At 43.4% G+C, this 13,745-nt stretch overlaps 1 protein-coding gene across 3 annotated transcripts in view; it reads right to left on the reverse strand.

The window, feature by feature from the left end:
• HMGCLL1 (3-hydroxy-3-methylglutaryl-CoA lyase like 1) overlaps positions 1–13,745 on the reverse strand; it is a 109,016-nt gene that overhangs the window by 71,179 nt on the left and 24,092 nt on the right. For 2 of the 3 annotated variants that reach the window (XM_073335123.2, XM_073335120.2), the window contains exons 2-3: positions 7,029–7,106; positions 5,922–6,029 (exon numbers count right to left, since the gene is read on the reverse strand). Coding sequence is in view for 2 of the 3 variants with exons in the window: in XM_073335120.2 (XP_073191221.1) it covers positions 5,922–6,029; positions 7,029–7,106 (186 nt within the window). In the remaining variant the exon portion in view is untranslated. The remainder of the gene's footprint in view (positions 1–5,921; positions 6,030–7,028; positions 7,107–13,745) is intronic. The other variant, XM_073335121.2, reaches the window with a different exon arrangement.

Genomic DNA, 13,745 nt, shown 5'->3' on the forward strand with positions numbered 1-13,745 from the left:
GATGAAGCCCTTTTTTTCGATTTAAAGGGCTCTTAAAATCGATTTCCCTAATCCACCTCTGACAAGTCGATTAGCGCTTAAATTGGCATTGCCGGGTCGAATTTGGGGTACTGTGGACGCAATTAGATTAGATTATTAGTATTGGCCTCTGGGAGCTATCCCAGAGTGCTCCATTGTGACCTCTCTGGACAGCACTCTCAACTTAGATGCACTGGCCAGGTAGACAGGAAAAGGCCCGCAAACTTTTGAATTTCAATTTCCTGTTTGCATGGTCACCTGCAGCTTGCCACGCTGGCCAGAGCTCATCAGCAGAGGTGACCATGCAGAGCTCATCAGCAGAGGTGACCATGATGGAGTCCCAGAATCGCAAAAGAGCTCCAGCATAGACCGAACGGGAGGTACGGGATCTGATCGCTATATGGGGAGAGGAATCTGTGCTATCAGAACTACATTCCAGTTTTTGAAATGCCAAAACGTTTGTCAAAATCTCCCAGGGCATGAAGGACAGAGGCCATAACAGGGACCCGAAGCAATGCCGCGTGAAACTTAAGGAGCTGAGGCAAGCCTACCAGAAAACCAGAGAGATGAACGGCCGCTCTGGGTCAGAGCGCCAAACATGCCGCTTCTATGATGAGCTGCATGCCATTTTAGGGGGTTCAGCCACCACTACCCCAGCCGTGTTGTTTGACTCCTTCAACGGAGATGGAGGCAACACAGAAGCAGGTTTTGGGGATGAGGAAGATGACGACGATGAAATTGTAGATAGCTCACAGCAAGCAAGCAGAGAAACCGGTTTTCCCGACAGCCAGGAACTGTTCCTCACCCTGGACCTGGAGGCAGTCCCCCCCGGACCCACCCAAGGCTGCCTCCCGGACCCACCAGGTGGAGAAGGGACCTCTGGTGAGTGTACCTTTTAAAATACTATACATGGTTTAAAAGCAACCATGTTTAATGATTAATTTGCCCTGGCATTTGCAGCTCTCCCGGATGTACTCCCAAAGCCTTTGCAAAAGGTTTCTGGGGAGGGCAGCCTTATTCCACCCACCATGGTAGGACACTTTACCACTCCAGGCCAGTAGCACGTATTCAGGAATCATTGTAGAACAAAGCATTGCAGTGTATGTTTGCTGGCGTTCAAACAACATCCGTTCTTTATCTTTCTGTGTTATCCTCAGAAGAATGATATCATTCATGGTCACCTGGTTGAAATAGGGTGCTTTTCTTAAGGGGACATGCAGAGGTGCCCATTCCTGCTGGGCTGTTTGCCTTTGGCTGAACAGAAATGTTCCCCGCTGTTAGCTGGTGGGGGGTGAGGGGCTACCCACGTGGTGGGGGGAGGCAAAATGCGACCTTAGAACAAAAGCACATGTGCTGTGTATGTAATGTTAACAGCAAGGTTTACCGTGAAAGAGTGTAGCCATTGTTCTAGAAAATGTGTCTTTTTAAATACCACTGCCTCTTTTTTTTTTCCTCCACCAGCTGCATGTGTTTCAATGATCACAGGATCTTCTCCTTCCCAGATGCTAGTGAAGATTAGAAGGCGAAAAAAACGCACTCATGATTAAATGTTCTCTGAGCTCATGGTGTCCTCCCACACTGACAGAGCACAGATGACTGTGTGGAGGCAGACAACGTCAGAGCGCAGGAAAGCACAATATGACCGGGAGGAGAGGTGGCGGGCTGAAGAGAGTAAGTGGCGGGCTGAAGAGAGGGCTGAAGCTGAAAAATAGCAGCAGCATGATGAGAGGAGGCAGGATTCAATGCTGAGGCTGCTGGAGGATCAAACCAATATGCTCCAGCATATAGTTGAGCTGCAGGAAAGGCAGCAGGAGCACAGACCGCCGCTACAGCCCCTGTGTGACCAACTGCTCTCCTCCCCAAGTTCCATAGCCTCCTCACCCAGACGCCCAAGAACGTGGTGGGGGGGGCCCCCGGCCACCCGGCCACTCCACCCCAGAGGATTGCCCAAGCAACAGAAGGCTGGCATTCAATAAGTTTTAAAGTTGTAAACTTTTAAAGTGCTGTGTGGCCTTGTCCTTCCCTCCTCCACCACCCCTCCTGGTGCTTCATTCCTCCACCACCCCTCCTGGGCTACCTTGGTAGCTATCCCCCTATTTGTGTGATAAATGAATAAAGAATGCATGAATGTGAAGCAACAATGACTTTATTGCCTCTAACAGCGCTGACTGAAGGGAGGAGGGAGGGTGGTTAGCTTACAGGGAAGTAGAGTGAACCAAGGGGCTGGGGGTTTCATCATGGAGAAACAAACAGAACTTTCACCCGTAGCCTGGCCAGTCATGAAACTGGTTTTCAAAGCTTCTCTGATGCGTACCACGCCCTCCTGTGCTCTTCTAACCGCCCTGGTGTCTGGCTGTATGAAACCAGCAGCCAGGCGATTTGCCTCAACCTCCCACCCCGCCATAAACGTCTCCCCCTTACTCTCACAGAGATTGTGGAGCGCACAGCAAGCAGTAATAACAGTGGGAATATTGGTTTTGCTGAGGTCTAACCGAGTCAGTAAACTGTGCCAGCGTGCATTTAAATGTCCAAATGCACATTCTACCACCATTCTGCACTTGCTCACCCTGTAGTTGAACAGCTCCTGACTACTGTCCAGGCTGCCTGTGTACGGCTTCATGAGCCATGGCATTAAGGGGTAGGCTGGGTCCCCAAGGATACATATAGGCATTTCAACATCCCCAATGGTTATTTTCTGGTCTGGGAATAAAGTCCCTTCTTGCAGCTTTTGAAACAGACCAGAGTTCCTGAAGATGCGAGTGTCATGTACCTTTCCCGGCCATCCCACGTTGATGTTGGTGAAACGTCCCTTGTGATCCACCAGTGCTTGCAGCACTATTGAAAAGTACCCCTTGCGGTTTATGTACTTGCCGGCTTGGTGCTCCGGTGCCAAGATAGGGATATGGGTTCCGTCTATGGCCCCACCACAGTTAGGGAATCCCATTACAGCAAAGCCATCCACTATGACCTGCACATTTCCCAGGGTCACTACCCTTGATATCAGCAGATCTTTGATTGCGTTGGCTACTTGCATCACAGCAGCCCCCACAGCAGATTTGCCCACTCCAAATTGATTCCCGACTGACCGGTAGCTGTCTGGCGTTGCAAGCTTCCACAGGGCTATTGCCACTTGCTTCTCAACTGTGAGGGCTGCTCTCATCTTGGTATTCTTGTGCCTCAGGGCAGGGGAAAGCAAGTCAAAGTTCCATAAAAGTGCCCTTACGCATGCGAAAGTTTCACAGCCACTGGGAATCGTCCCAGACCTGCAACACTATGTGGTCTCACCCGTCTGTGCTTGTTTCCCGAGCCCAGAATCAGCGTTCCACTGCATGAACCTGCCCCGTTAGCACCATGATGCCCACATTGCCAGGGCCCCTGCTTTGAGAGAAGTCTGTGTCCATATCCTCATCACTCATGTTATCGCGCTGACGTCGCCTACTCGCCCGGTTTGGCTTTGCCAGGTTCCGGTGCTGCATATACTGCTGCATAATGCGCATGGTGTTTAATGTGCTCCTAATTGCCAAAGTGATCTGAGCGGGCTCCAGGCTTGCCGTGGTATGGCGTCTGCACAGAAAAAAGGCGCGGAACGATTGTCTGCCATTGCCCTGACGGAGGGAGGGGCAACTGACAACATGGCTTACAGGGTTGGCTTACAGGGAAGCCGTACAGGGAATTAAAATCAACAAAGGGGGTGGCTTTGCGAGAAACTGAACGGCCCCCTCAAGGATAGAAACCCCCTGGGTTTGGCAGGCCGTTGATTTCACAGAGGGAAGGAGGAGAAAATGAATACAAAACAAATCTGGTCTATTTCTTGTTCTGAGCCACTTCATCTATCTTTATACATCTTGCTGGCAGCAGACTGTGCAGTACAACCGCTAGCCGTCATCATCTCCTGGGTGCTCGGCAGAAGACGGTGCAGTATGACGACTAGCCATCATCTTCTGCTGGCTGGAGGTTAAAAGACAGTGCACTGCTGGTAGGCCTGAATCGCCAAGAGACAAAACTTAAAAGGGAAATGACCTGACTGAGTCACTCCCATGTTTGCCCATGCATCCGATTAAAAGAGCACCCAGGACTACGTCGATGATGGCTACCAGTCATACTGCACTGTCTGCTGCCAAAAGGCAATTAACTGCTGCTGTGTAGCAATGCAGTACCACGTCTGCCAGCACCCTGGAGACATACGGTGACGGTTTGCTGAGGGGGCTCCATGCTTGCCGTGGTATGGCGTCTGCACAGGTAACTCAAGAAAAAAGGCACAAAACGATTGTCTGCCCTTGCTCTCACAGAGGGAGGGAGGGAATGGGGGCCTGACGATGTGTACCCAGAACCATCCGCGACAATGTTTTAGCCCCATCAGGCACTGGGATTTCTACCCAGAATTCAGATGGGTGGTGGAGACTGCGGGAACTGTGGGATAGCCACCCACAGTGCAACACTCCGGAAGTCGAAGGTTGCCTCGGTACTGTGGACACACTCTGCTGACTACATGCACTTAGAGCACTTGTGTGAGGACACACACTATCAACTGTATAAAACCGCTTACTACAAAACCGACTTCTATAAATTTGACCTAATTTCATAGTGTAGACATACCCTAAATAGAAATATTTTCCACACATTTTAACAGACAATATGCAGCAAAAACAATATATCAAAACTTATAATCCTCTCCCTCTCACTTCAATGGTTTTCAAGTATTTATCACTCTAGTACTATGTAAAATACCCCTGGTTAAAATGCTCTGCATACTGTCCTTCACTAAATTCTGTTTGCACAGATGATGAATGTTGTACTAGTTGCAATGCTATTTCTGTTCTGTTTAAATTTGTAGAATGAAATAAAGGTTAATTAAAATAATAAACATTTTAGATTTAGAAAGTTTTTAAAAATGCTTGATATACCTTTGCATGTATTTAATTTACATAAAGCACAGACAATTAAATGCACAAGACTTGTTTGCCATGAACCATCAAACCATCAGATGCAAAATACAAGTGTATTTCTATATGGAATGACTCGGTGTGCATGCGTTAAGTAGGTGAGTGCATTCACAAATGGCTAGACACATAATTGATCATTTGTACATGCAATTACTTGACATGTGTATGCAATCAGATTAATTGCACCCAGAAATTATAAATTCAAATGAGCCTGTATTTTTTGGCATGCAAGTGTGTAATTAGGTTTCTGTAAATAAGTTTAAGAAATATAAATCATAATTGATTTTCTTCAGCTTTAACTGCAACAACAATCAACTGTAGTGGGAGCTGTGTACCAATTAGGACTTAGTCTACAATATCAAACCGTGGACAAACTCCTGCCTCCATTGAAGTCAACTGGAGTTTTTTAATTGACTTTAGCGAGGCCAGGATTTTACGCCTTGTTTCTGCTGGTACATAGCAAAAGTAGCACATAAGATACACATTATAACTGTTGTTGAATAACCTCCATATGGCCATAGACAGATGCCAAACATCTATAATGATACCAATAGATCTTTAGGGTTCTGGAGCCTTACAGTTCCATCCATCTGAGAAAAACAAGTGTCTATTTTAAAAGAGCTCAGCATGATTCATTGGAATTCACCCTGCATGCCACACAGGAAGGGCCAGATTTTTAAAGGTAGCAGCATCTTAAGCCACCTAAATACCTTTAAAAATTGGCCCGAAATTCCCTATGGACCAGGTGGAATTTAAGGCTTTAGAACTATAGAAGGGATCTCACTGCAACAGCTAATTTTACAAAACACAGTAGGTGAGCTCAGTTGTACTCTCTTACATATAATTATTAGCTAGGGTGTGAGAAAACTCAACTGTTTTGACTCTTCTGATAATTAATTCATTTCTGAATAGTGGGGCATGTAAACTGAAACAGTTCTCAATTGTATACATTTTACCTACCTGAGGTACCCACTTTGATGAAACAAAACTGGTTGCTTCTATTACAGACAAGCCTGCTTTGGAAAGTCGGTTGATTAACTCAATTTTGATATCTGTGGGAACTGTAACCTATGGATATGGAAGCATTTCATTGTAAAATATCCATCATACAAGAAGTACCTTTTGCAAATAAAATGCCCACAGCACAAAATAAGCATCCATACTTCATTTAAAGTAGTTAACCATGACCACATACTCTTCCCCTTGTGGGCAGGCAGTGGGTAGCAAACACACAATGGCCCAGGAAGCAGTATGCATGCGCCCACTCCATTCTCCACCCCTTCCCTGGAGTCTGAAGAAGCCATTCAATGAGAACACTGTAAACAGATGGCTTCACAAGAGATGGCAGAGGTGGGGATAAAGCGTCTCCACAGACAAGAGGGGACCCAGAAAGCAATCATTGTATACTGGTCCACTGGGAGGAAGAAAGCCAAAAAAACCCCCAGTAATTAATTTTCCCATTGTCATATTAACGCTCCAGCCGTGGTGAGGTACATGAATCTGCCATGCTGCCTACGGAAACGGGTGTTTTATTCTGGGATATGGTTAGGAACCATGGCATTTGGGTCCAATTTTACATGGCCCAGCTTTATTCCCACTACATTAGGCCACCATCCAGTTCCCATCCCAGGTACCAGGTGGAAGATAGGGTAGAAACAGAAATCTTGCACAGTTTATGGCAAGTTATTTTTCTTCTCCCATAGGCTGCTCTTCAGGAAGGATGGTAAAGCTTTAATTTATTATTGTAGCATCTAAGAGTGCTGAACAGGGATCATTGCCACACAGTGCTAGGCACTTCCTGCACCAAAGAGTTTTCAATCTAGATTATGACATCATAAAGCTGATGGACAAAACAAACAGGAGGAGTAGAGATGGAGGATGGTGCAATAATAAAGCAAGCATATCTCAACACAACAAAACAGTCATGGCTTGCTATTTATTTTAAATATCCAATTTAATAACCAATTAATTAGGTGAAAAAGGATTAAAAATTATGACATGTACATTGTACATAATGATAAGCATCCACATGGAAACAATGCAAAAATGGATGGTGACATAAATTACCTTTTCATTTTGTAATCCATCTCTTGGCCCAACTTCTACAATTTTAACATAGTCAGGAAGTCCAGATATTTGAAATTCCTGAAACACAAAATGATAGATTCACTGTTAAATAAAAATACATGTTTAACATATTATCAGTTTTATCACTGCTTCTTGTAAACCCAGGTATGAAGTCATTTTATCAACAGAAAAAGAAACATGCCTGCAGGGTGCCTTTAAAAAAATTCTGTGACGCCATGTTGCACACCTTGGATGGGGGAAGATGTGAAGGAGCAGAGTTTATTTGCATTCATTTTATATTTCTCTATCAGGGTCATAAATTATTATTAAACATAATTATTTATTTAAATGAACGTTGTGCTTTATGACACACAACATATTTCCTATGTCAAAAAGCTTAGAAACTAAGGACCCAATCCTGTAAACATTTATGTATGGGAGCCCAACTGAATAAAGAACAGCAGTACTTGTAAAAAGAAAAGGACTTGTGGCACCTTAGACACTAACAAATTTATTTGAGCATAAGCTTTCGTGAGCTACAGTTCACTTCACTGGATCCACTGAATGCATCCAATGAACTGAGCTATAACTCACGAAAACTTATGCTCAAATAAATTTGTTAGTTTCTAAGGTGCCACAAGTCCTCCTTTTCTTTTTGCAGATACAGAGTAACACGGCTGCTACTCTGAAGCCTGTCATTATGCAAGGAATACTTGTGGCACCTTAGAGACTAACAAATTTATTTGAGCATAAGATTTCGTGGGCTAGAGCCCACTTCATTGGATGCATAGAATGGAACATATAGTAAGAAGATAGATAGATATGCATACCAAGAACACGAAAAGGTGGAGTAAGAGGCTAATTAATTAAGATGAGAATACAGTTACCTGTGTGTGTAAATGTTGTAAAAGATTGAGCCATACATCAGACAAGACTGAGACACATAAGTCAAGGGGAGGAGGGGTGAAGAGATTATTAATGATGACATAGAAGGAGGACATGTTGGAAGAGGTAGACTTTCAATAGGATTTAAAAGAGAATAGGGAAGGTACTTGCCAGACAAGAAGAAAACGTTTATAGGTGTACGAGAAGATTAAAAAGGTGGGAAGCTGAGGTGGGAAGAGGAGAGGAAGGCAGCAATAAGGTGAAAAGACTAAGGAAAATATAAGGAGTAGAAGAGGGAGTACAGAGAATGTGGGGCACAAAAGCAGAAGGAGGGAAATGAAATTTCCCTTGTTTGTTATTTGGCTGGTCTGATATTGAATCAAATGGACAGGTGGGGAGCTATTGTAATTAAGACCCTATGTAATTAAATTCAGGACCTTTTGAAATGGTTTTACAGCAGTTTAGGAAGAAAAGCTGTACGTCTTTAAAAACAATTCAAATGGTTAAATTTGGACATATTACTACAGACCCATTTTGGGGCTGGGATAGTGTGGAAGCACATGATACTATCAAGAGCTCTGGAAGACACTGTGTTCTCTGCACTGCACTGAATGCAGTCCAATTCAATGTCTTCATTTTCACAGTTAAAGCCCTCTATGGGATTAATTCTTGCTACTTGAGAGAATGCCACTCCCTCCATGACCTCCCAGGACTGCTAAGTTCCACTAAACTAGAACAATGAAACTGTGGACCAATGGGGAAGGCTCATGAATACAGGAGACACAGCTTTCACAGAAACTAGATCTAGACTTGAGAAGTCACTCTTGCAAAGAATAAAAACAACCCCTAACTTCACAGCATTCACAACTGGATGTAAAATCTATCTTTCAACCCAGTCTTATTTGCACTGTCACTGCAGTTTCAACCTAGTGGCTGGAGAACTTCTGTTTTCCAGTGAAGTATTGGAAAGGGATAGAGCAACACAGTAATATACCTTTATAGCATTATCATATTGTCTCCCACTGATTTCAGTGGATGCTGTGTGCATATGTGCCCCACAAGATTATATTAAATTCACTGTAGTAATATGCACAATCATTCCAAAAATACAATAAAAATCAATGCATTTAGTGTACATTTATGCGAGCACAGTAAAGAAAGAAATAGAAAACAGCTGTATAGCATCTATGAGATCACATTCAACATCTGGTGAGCTAAAACTTTGTTGGCCCATGCTAAGCCCACACTCACTGAGAATATAAACCTATTTAAATTTGAAGGTAAAAAACTTTCACATCTGCTGCATATTGTTTTTCTTTTTTTAAAAAAAGTTCTTTTCACAAATGTGGCAAGGCTTCAGAAAAAAGGGCATACATCTGGGTATTTTCATGATTATCAGGTAATTATTGTTACATGACAAATGCCACGGCTGAGCTATGAATAAAATTGTGACTATGGCTGAAAATAAGAGCAAAAATGGATTAAATGAACTGAACCTTATATTTAGTGCACGAAAAAATTTCACAAAAACTTTGGTTGCCATATTTTTTTCATTCTATGGGCCAAATTCTGTAAATCCTTATTCAGTTCTTATTGTTGCAAGACTTCCATAGAAATCAATGGGCCAAACCCTTAGACCAATTTAAATAGCCCCACTCTACTTTGTACTGGGCACTGGGTCAATAATTTCAGAGGATGATGGGAGGGTGGAGAGGACAACAGTTCTGTGGTGGACATTTTAAGGTGGCAACCAAGCAGCGGTACATGGGGGATACAATAGTATAAGTGGATCCAAGCAGACAAGAGGGGGACAAAGAAGCAGCTGTCTGGCTAGCATGTGTTTAATAGCTGGGAAAAGAAAGGGTTGCCACACAGTGGAAGAGCTGTAGCCTTTCACACTAAATGGCATGCCAGAACTATTTGAGTATAATGAATACAATGAATATAATACAAATCGCACCTGGAACTGCAGCTACCGAGAGATGTTAAGAGTAACAAGAAAGGTTACTTCAGGTATGTTGGCAATAAGAAGAAAGCCAAGGAAAGTGTGGGCCCCTTAATGAATGAGGGAGGCAACCGAGTGATAGAGGATGTGGAAAAAGCTAATGTACTCAATGCTTTTTTTGCCTCTGTCTTCACTAACAAGGTCAGCTCCCAGACTGCTGCGCTGGGCATCACAACATGGGGAATAGATGGCCAGCCCTCTGTAGAGAAAGAGGTGGTTAGGGACTATTTAGAAAAGCTGGACGTGCACAAGTCTATGAGGCCGGACGAGTTGCATCCGAGAGTGCTAAAGGAACTGGCGGCTGTGATTGCAGAGCCATTGGCCATTATCTTTGAAAACTTGTGGCGAACGGCGGAAGTCCCGGATGACTGGAAAAAGGCTAATGTAGTGCCAATCTTTAAAAAAGGGAAGAAGGAGGATCCTGGGAACTACAGGCCAGTCACCCTCACTTCAGTCCCCGGAAAAATCATGGAGCAGGTCCTCAAAGAATCAATCCTGAAGCACTTACATGAGAGGAAAGTGATCAGGAACAGTCAGCATGGATTCACCAAGGGAAGGTCATGCCTGACTAATCTAATCGCCTTCTATGATGAGATTACTGGTTCTGTGGATGAAGGGAAAGCAATGGATGTATTGTTGCTTGACTTTAGCAAAGCTTTTGACACGGTCTCCCACAGTATTCTTGTCAGCAAGTTAAAGAAGTACGGGCTGGATGAATGCACTATAAGGTGGGTAGAAAGTTGGCTAGATTGTCGGGCTCAACGGGTAGTGATCAATGGCTCCATGTCTAGTTGGCAGCCAGTGTCAAGTGGAGTGCCCCAGGGGTCGGTCCTGGGGCCGGTTTTGTTCAATATCTTCATAAATGATCTGGAGGATGGCGTGGATTGCACTCTCAGCAAATTTGCGGATGATACTAAACTGGGAGGAGTGGTAGATACGCTGGAGGGCAGGGATAGGATACAGAGGGACCTAGACAAATTGGAGGATTGGGCCAAAAGAAATCTGATGAGGTTCAATAAGGATAAGTGCAGGGTCCTACACTTAGGATGGAAGAACCCAATGCACAGCTACAGACTAGGGACCTAATGGCTAGGCAGCAGGTCTGCGGAAAAGGACCTAGGGGTGACAGTGGACGAGAAGCTGGATATGAGTCAGCAGTGTGCCCTTGTTGCCAAGAAGGCCAATGGCATTTTGGGATGTATAAGTAGGGGCATAGCGAGCAGATCGAGGGACGTGATCGTCCCCCTCTATTCGACATTGGTGAGGCCTCATCTGGAGTACTGTGTCCAATTTTGGGCCCCACACTGCAAGAAGGATGTGGATAAATTGGAAAGAGTCCAGCGAAGGGCAACAAAAATTATTAGGGGTCTGGAACACATGAGTTATGAGGAGAGGCTGAGGGAACTGGGATTGTTTAGTCTGCAGAAGAGAAGAATGAGGGGGGATTTGATAGCTACTTTCAACTACCTGAGAGGTGGTTCCAGAGAGGATGGTTCTAGACTATTCTCAGTGGTAGAAGAGGACAGGACAAGGAGTAATGGTCTCAAGTTGCAGTGGGGGAGGTTTAGGTTGGATATTAGGAAAAACTTTTTCACTAGGAGGGTGGTGAAACACTGGAATGCGTTGCCTAGGGAGGTGGTGGAATCTCCTTCCTTAGAAGTTTTTAAGGTCAGGCTTGACAAAGCCCTGGCTGGGATGATGTAATTGGGGATTGGTCCTGCTTTTGAGCAGGGGGTTGGACTAGATGACCTCCTGAGGTCCCTTCCAACCCTGATATTCTATGATTCTAAGGACCTGTGGTCTATGAATACTCATTGGGTAGGACAGGACACTGGACAGTTAAGTTCAATGAAGGAGGAAAAGAGATCTACCTCTGTTTGGGGACAGCAAATACATGCAAAGACCAGAACCTAAGAGCATATCTGACCCTTTTCGTCTCTTCCTCCCACTGGGGCTTAGGAGTTACTGCAAGTGCATGGCTTCCATCGGAACATATGTCCAACTTTGTTTCACAACTTTACATGTAATTTATGGGGAACAAATCTGTTCAATTCAACCTCCACTTCCCCAGTCATAGAGAACCATATGAAGCAGAAGTTATTCAATGCAGCTCTGATTCTGCACATTAAAAAGTGTAAGATTTGAAGAAGACACGTAAAGTTCCCCAGCAGTCAATCCACATGACATAAAAAAAATCAACACAAAACAAATAGAAAAGAAAAATGAAATCACACTGTACATTCTGATGGGGTAAAAGAAAGAGGAGGAGTTTTATAAAACTATACAATCATTTATGTTATACATATAATCAAATATGCAATTTTTTTTTGTTTCAAGAGCAAATGTTGACCTAATCATTTTATACGTCTATGGAATCAGATGCAACAAAATATAAGAAATAGCTATTATAAATATTGAGTGGTTTACTATTTACTGAAGTATGTATTGGCTATATTAAATAGTAACGACTACTCAAAGTACATTGTTTGGAATATCAAAAAGGAAATGGTTGACATAAAAGATTAAAAGCCTGGAAAATTTGTTCCCCTATCCCCACGTATAAGGCTTTGCCAAGAGAGAACAAAATGCATATAAAACCACTAAAAAAATGTTTGCCTCCTTCAAAACAGAAAGCAGCCAAAGATTTTTTTTTCCATATTTTAGAAAGAGAGAAAAGGACTCACTACCCATCCTGGGACACTGTATGCCAAATTTCTGCATAGACACATTTTTCTCCAAGTTATAAATAGCTGAGAATAGACGTTTAAACTAAGCCTTAATAACAGCATTATAATCCTCTTAAAATAACCATAATTGTAAACAAATCATATAATAAACCTTCAAATTAAATAAACAGCTCCAGAGTGCCACAGAATTTCCCAACGTGAGTTTTGGTTTCTATGGACTTCAGCAGTAAGCATATCATTCTGCTGATTATCCGAATGTCACCCACTGCTCAGCCAGTATCCCTGGCCTTCTGCTGCCTGTGTGGCACAGAAAATCATAGAAACCTGTTGCTGATTTAGACATTTAGAGCTTTATTTAGCCAACTAAATTGGTGAGGAGGAACACATTCCAGCTACACATTAGCAATACATTCCAGTTTCATATGTTTTATATTTCCAGGCAGTTGTCTTGTGCAATCACAGTGTTCAGCTTTGCCATTTAGTCACAGAGCTGCACTGGGGCGTGACGTGAAGGCACTACACTCCAGAAAGAGCACAAGAAAACCTCTTGCAGCTCCTCATTGCAATTCTGCCTGACTCTTAAACAAGCTGCACAAGAAGGGTTTGAGGCTCCTTAACTCCGTCCTTTCCCATTGTACCACGAGGGCCAGGCAGAATCCAGCTGTTAGATATTTAGTTGTGGCAGGTTGTGAAATTATGGTCGCCAGCACAAGTCCCCCAATTCTGTGTCCCTCCAGGGTCACTTACTCATCCCTCACCTCTCTCTAAAACTTCAAAGCAGTCTCAGGAGAATGAAGCTTCAAGATTCTCAATAAAGTTAATTCAACTGTTCAAATTCTATTAAGGTCCTGCTGGAAAATCCCAGTTGAGTTGCCTAAAAGCAAGAGACTATCTAACAAACACTGTAGTTATTCAAGACCAGATTGGTAAATTTGACATTGGGGACTGTAAATTTATAAATTTCCTGCATCTATGTATATGATAGTTCTAATTTAATTTATATCTAGCTACATTCTAAATTTACTATATGCCATCACTAAATATCAGGGTAATGCAACATATCCGTCTAACAATGAGTGGCAATAACAGAGTTATACGGTACCCCCTCAATTCCTTTTTTTAATTAAAGGAGCTTGCTTT

The sequence above is a fragment of the Lepidochelys kempii genome, chromosome 3 (assembly GCF_965140285.1).
Source record: "Lepidochelys kempii isolate rLepKem1 chromosome 3, rLepKem1.hap1, whole genome shotgun sequence".
Classification (NCBI taxonomy): domain Eukaryota; kingdom Metazoa; phylum Chordata; order Testudines; family Cheloniidae; genus Lepidochelys; species Lepidochelys kempii.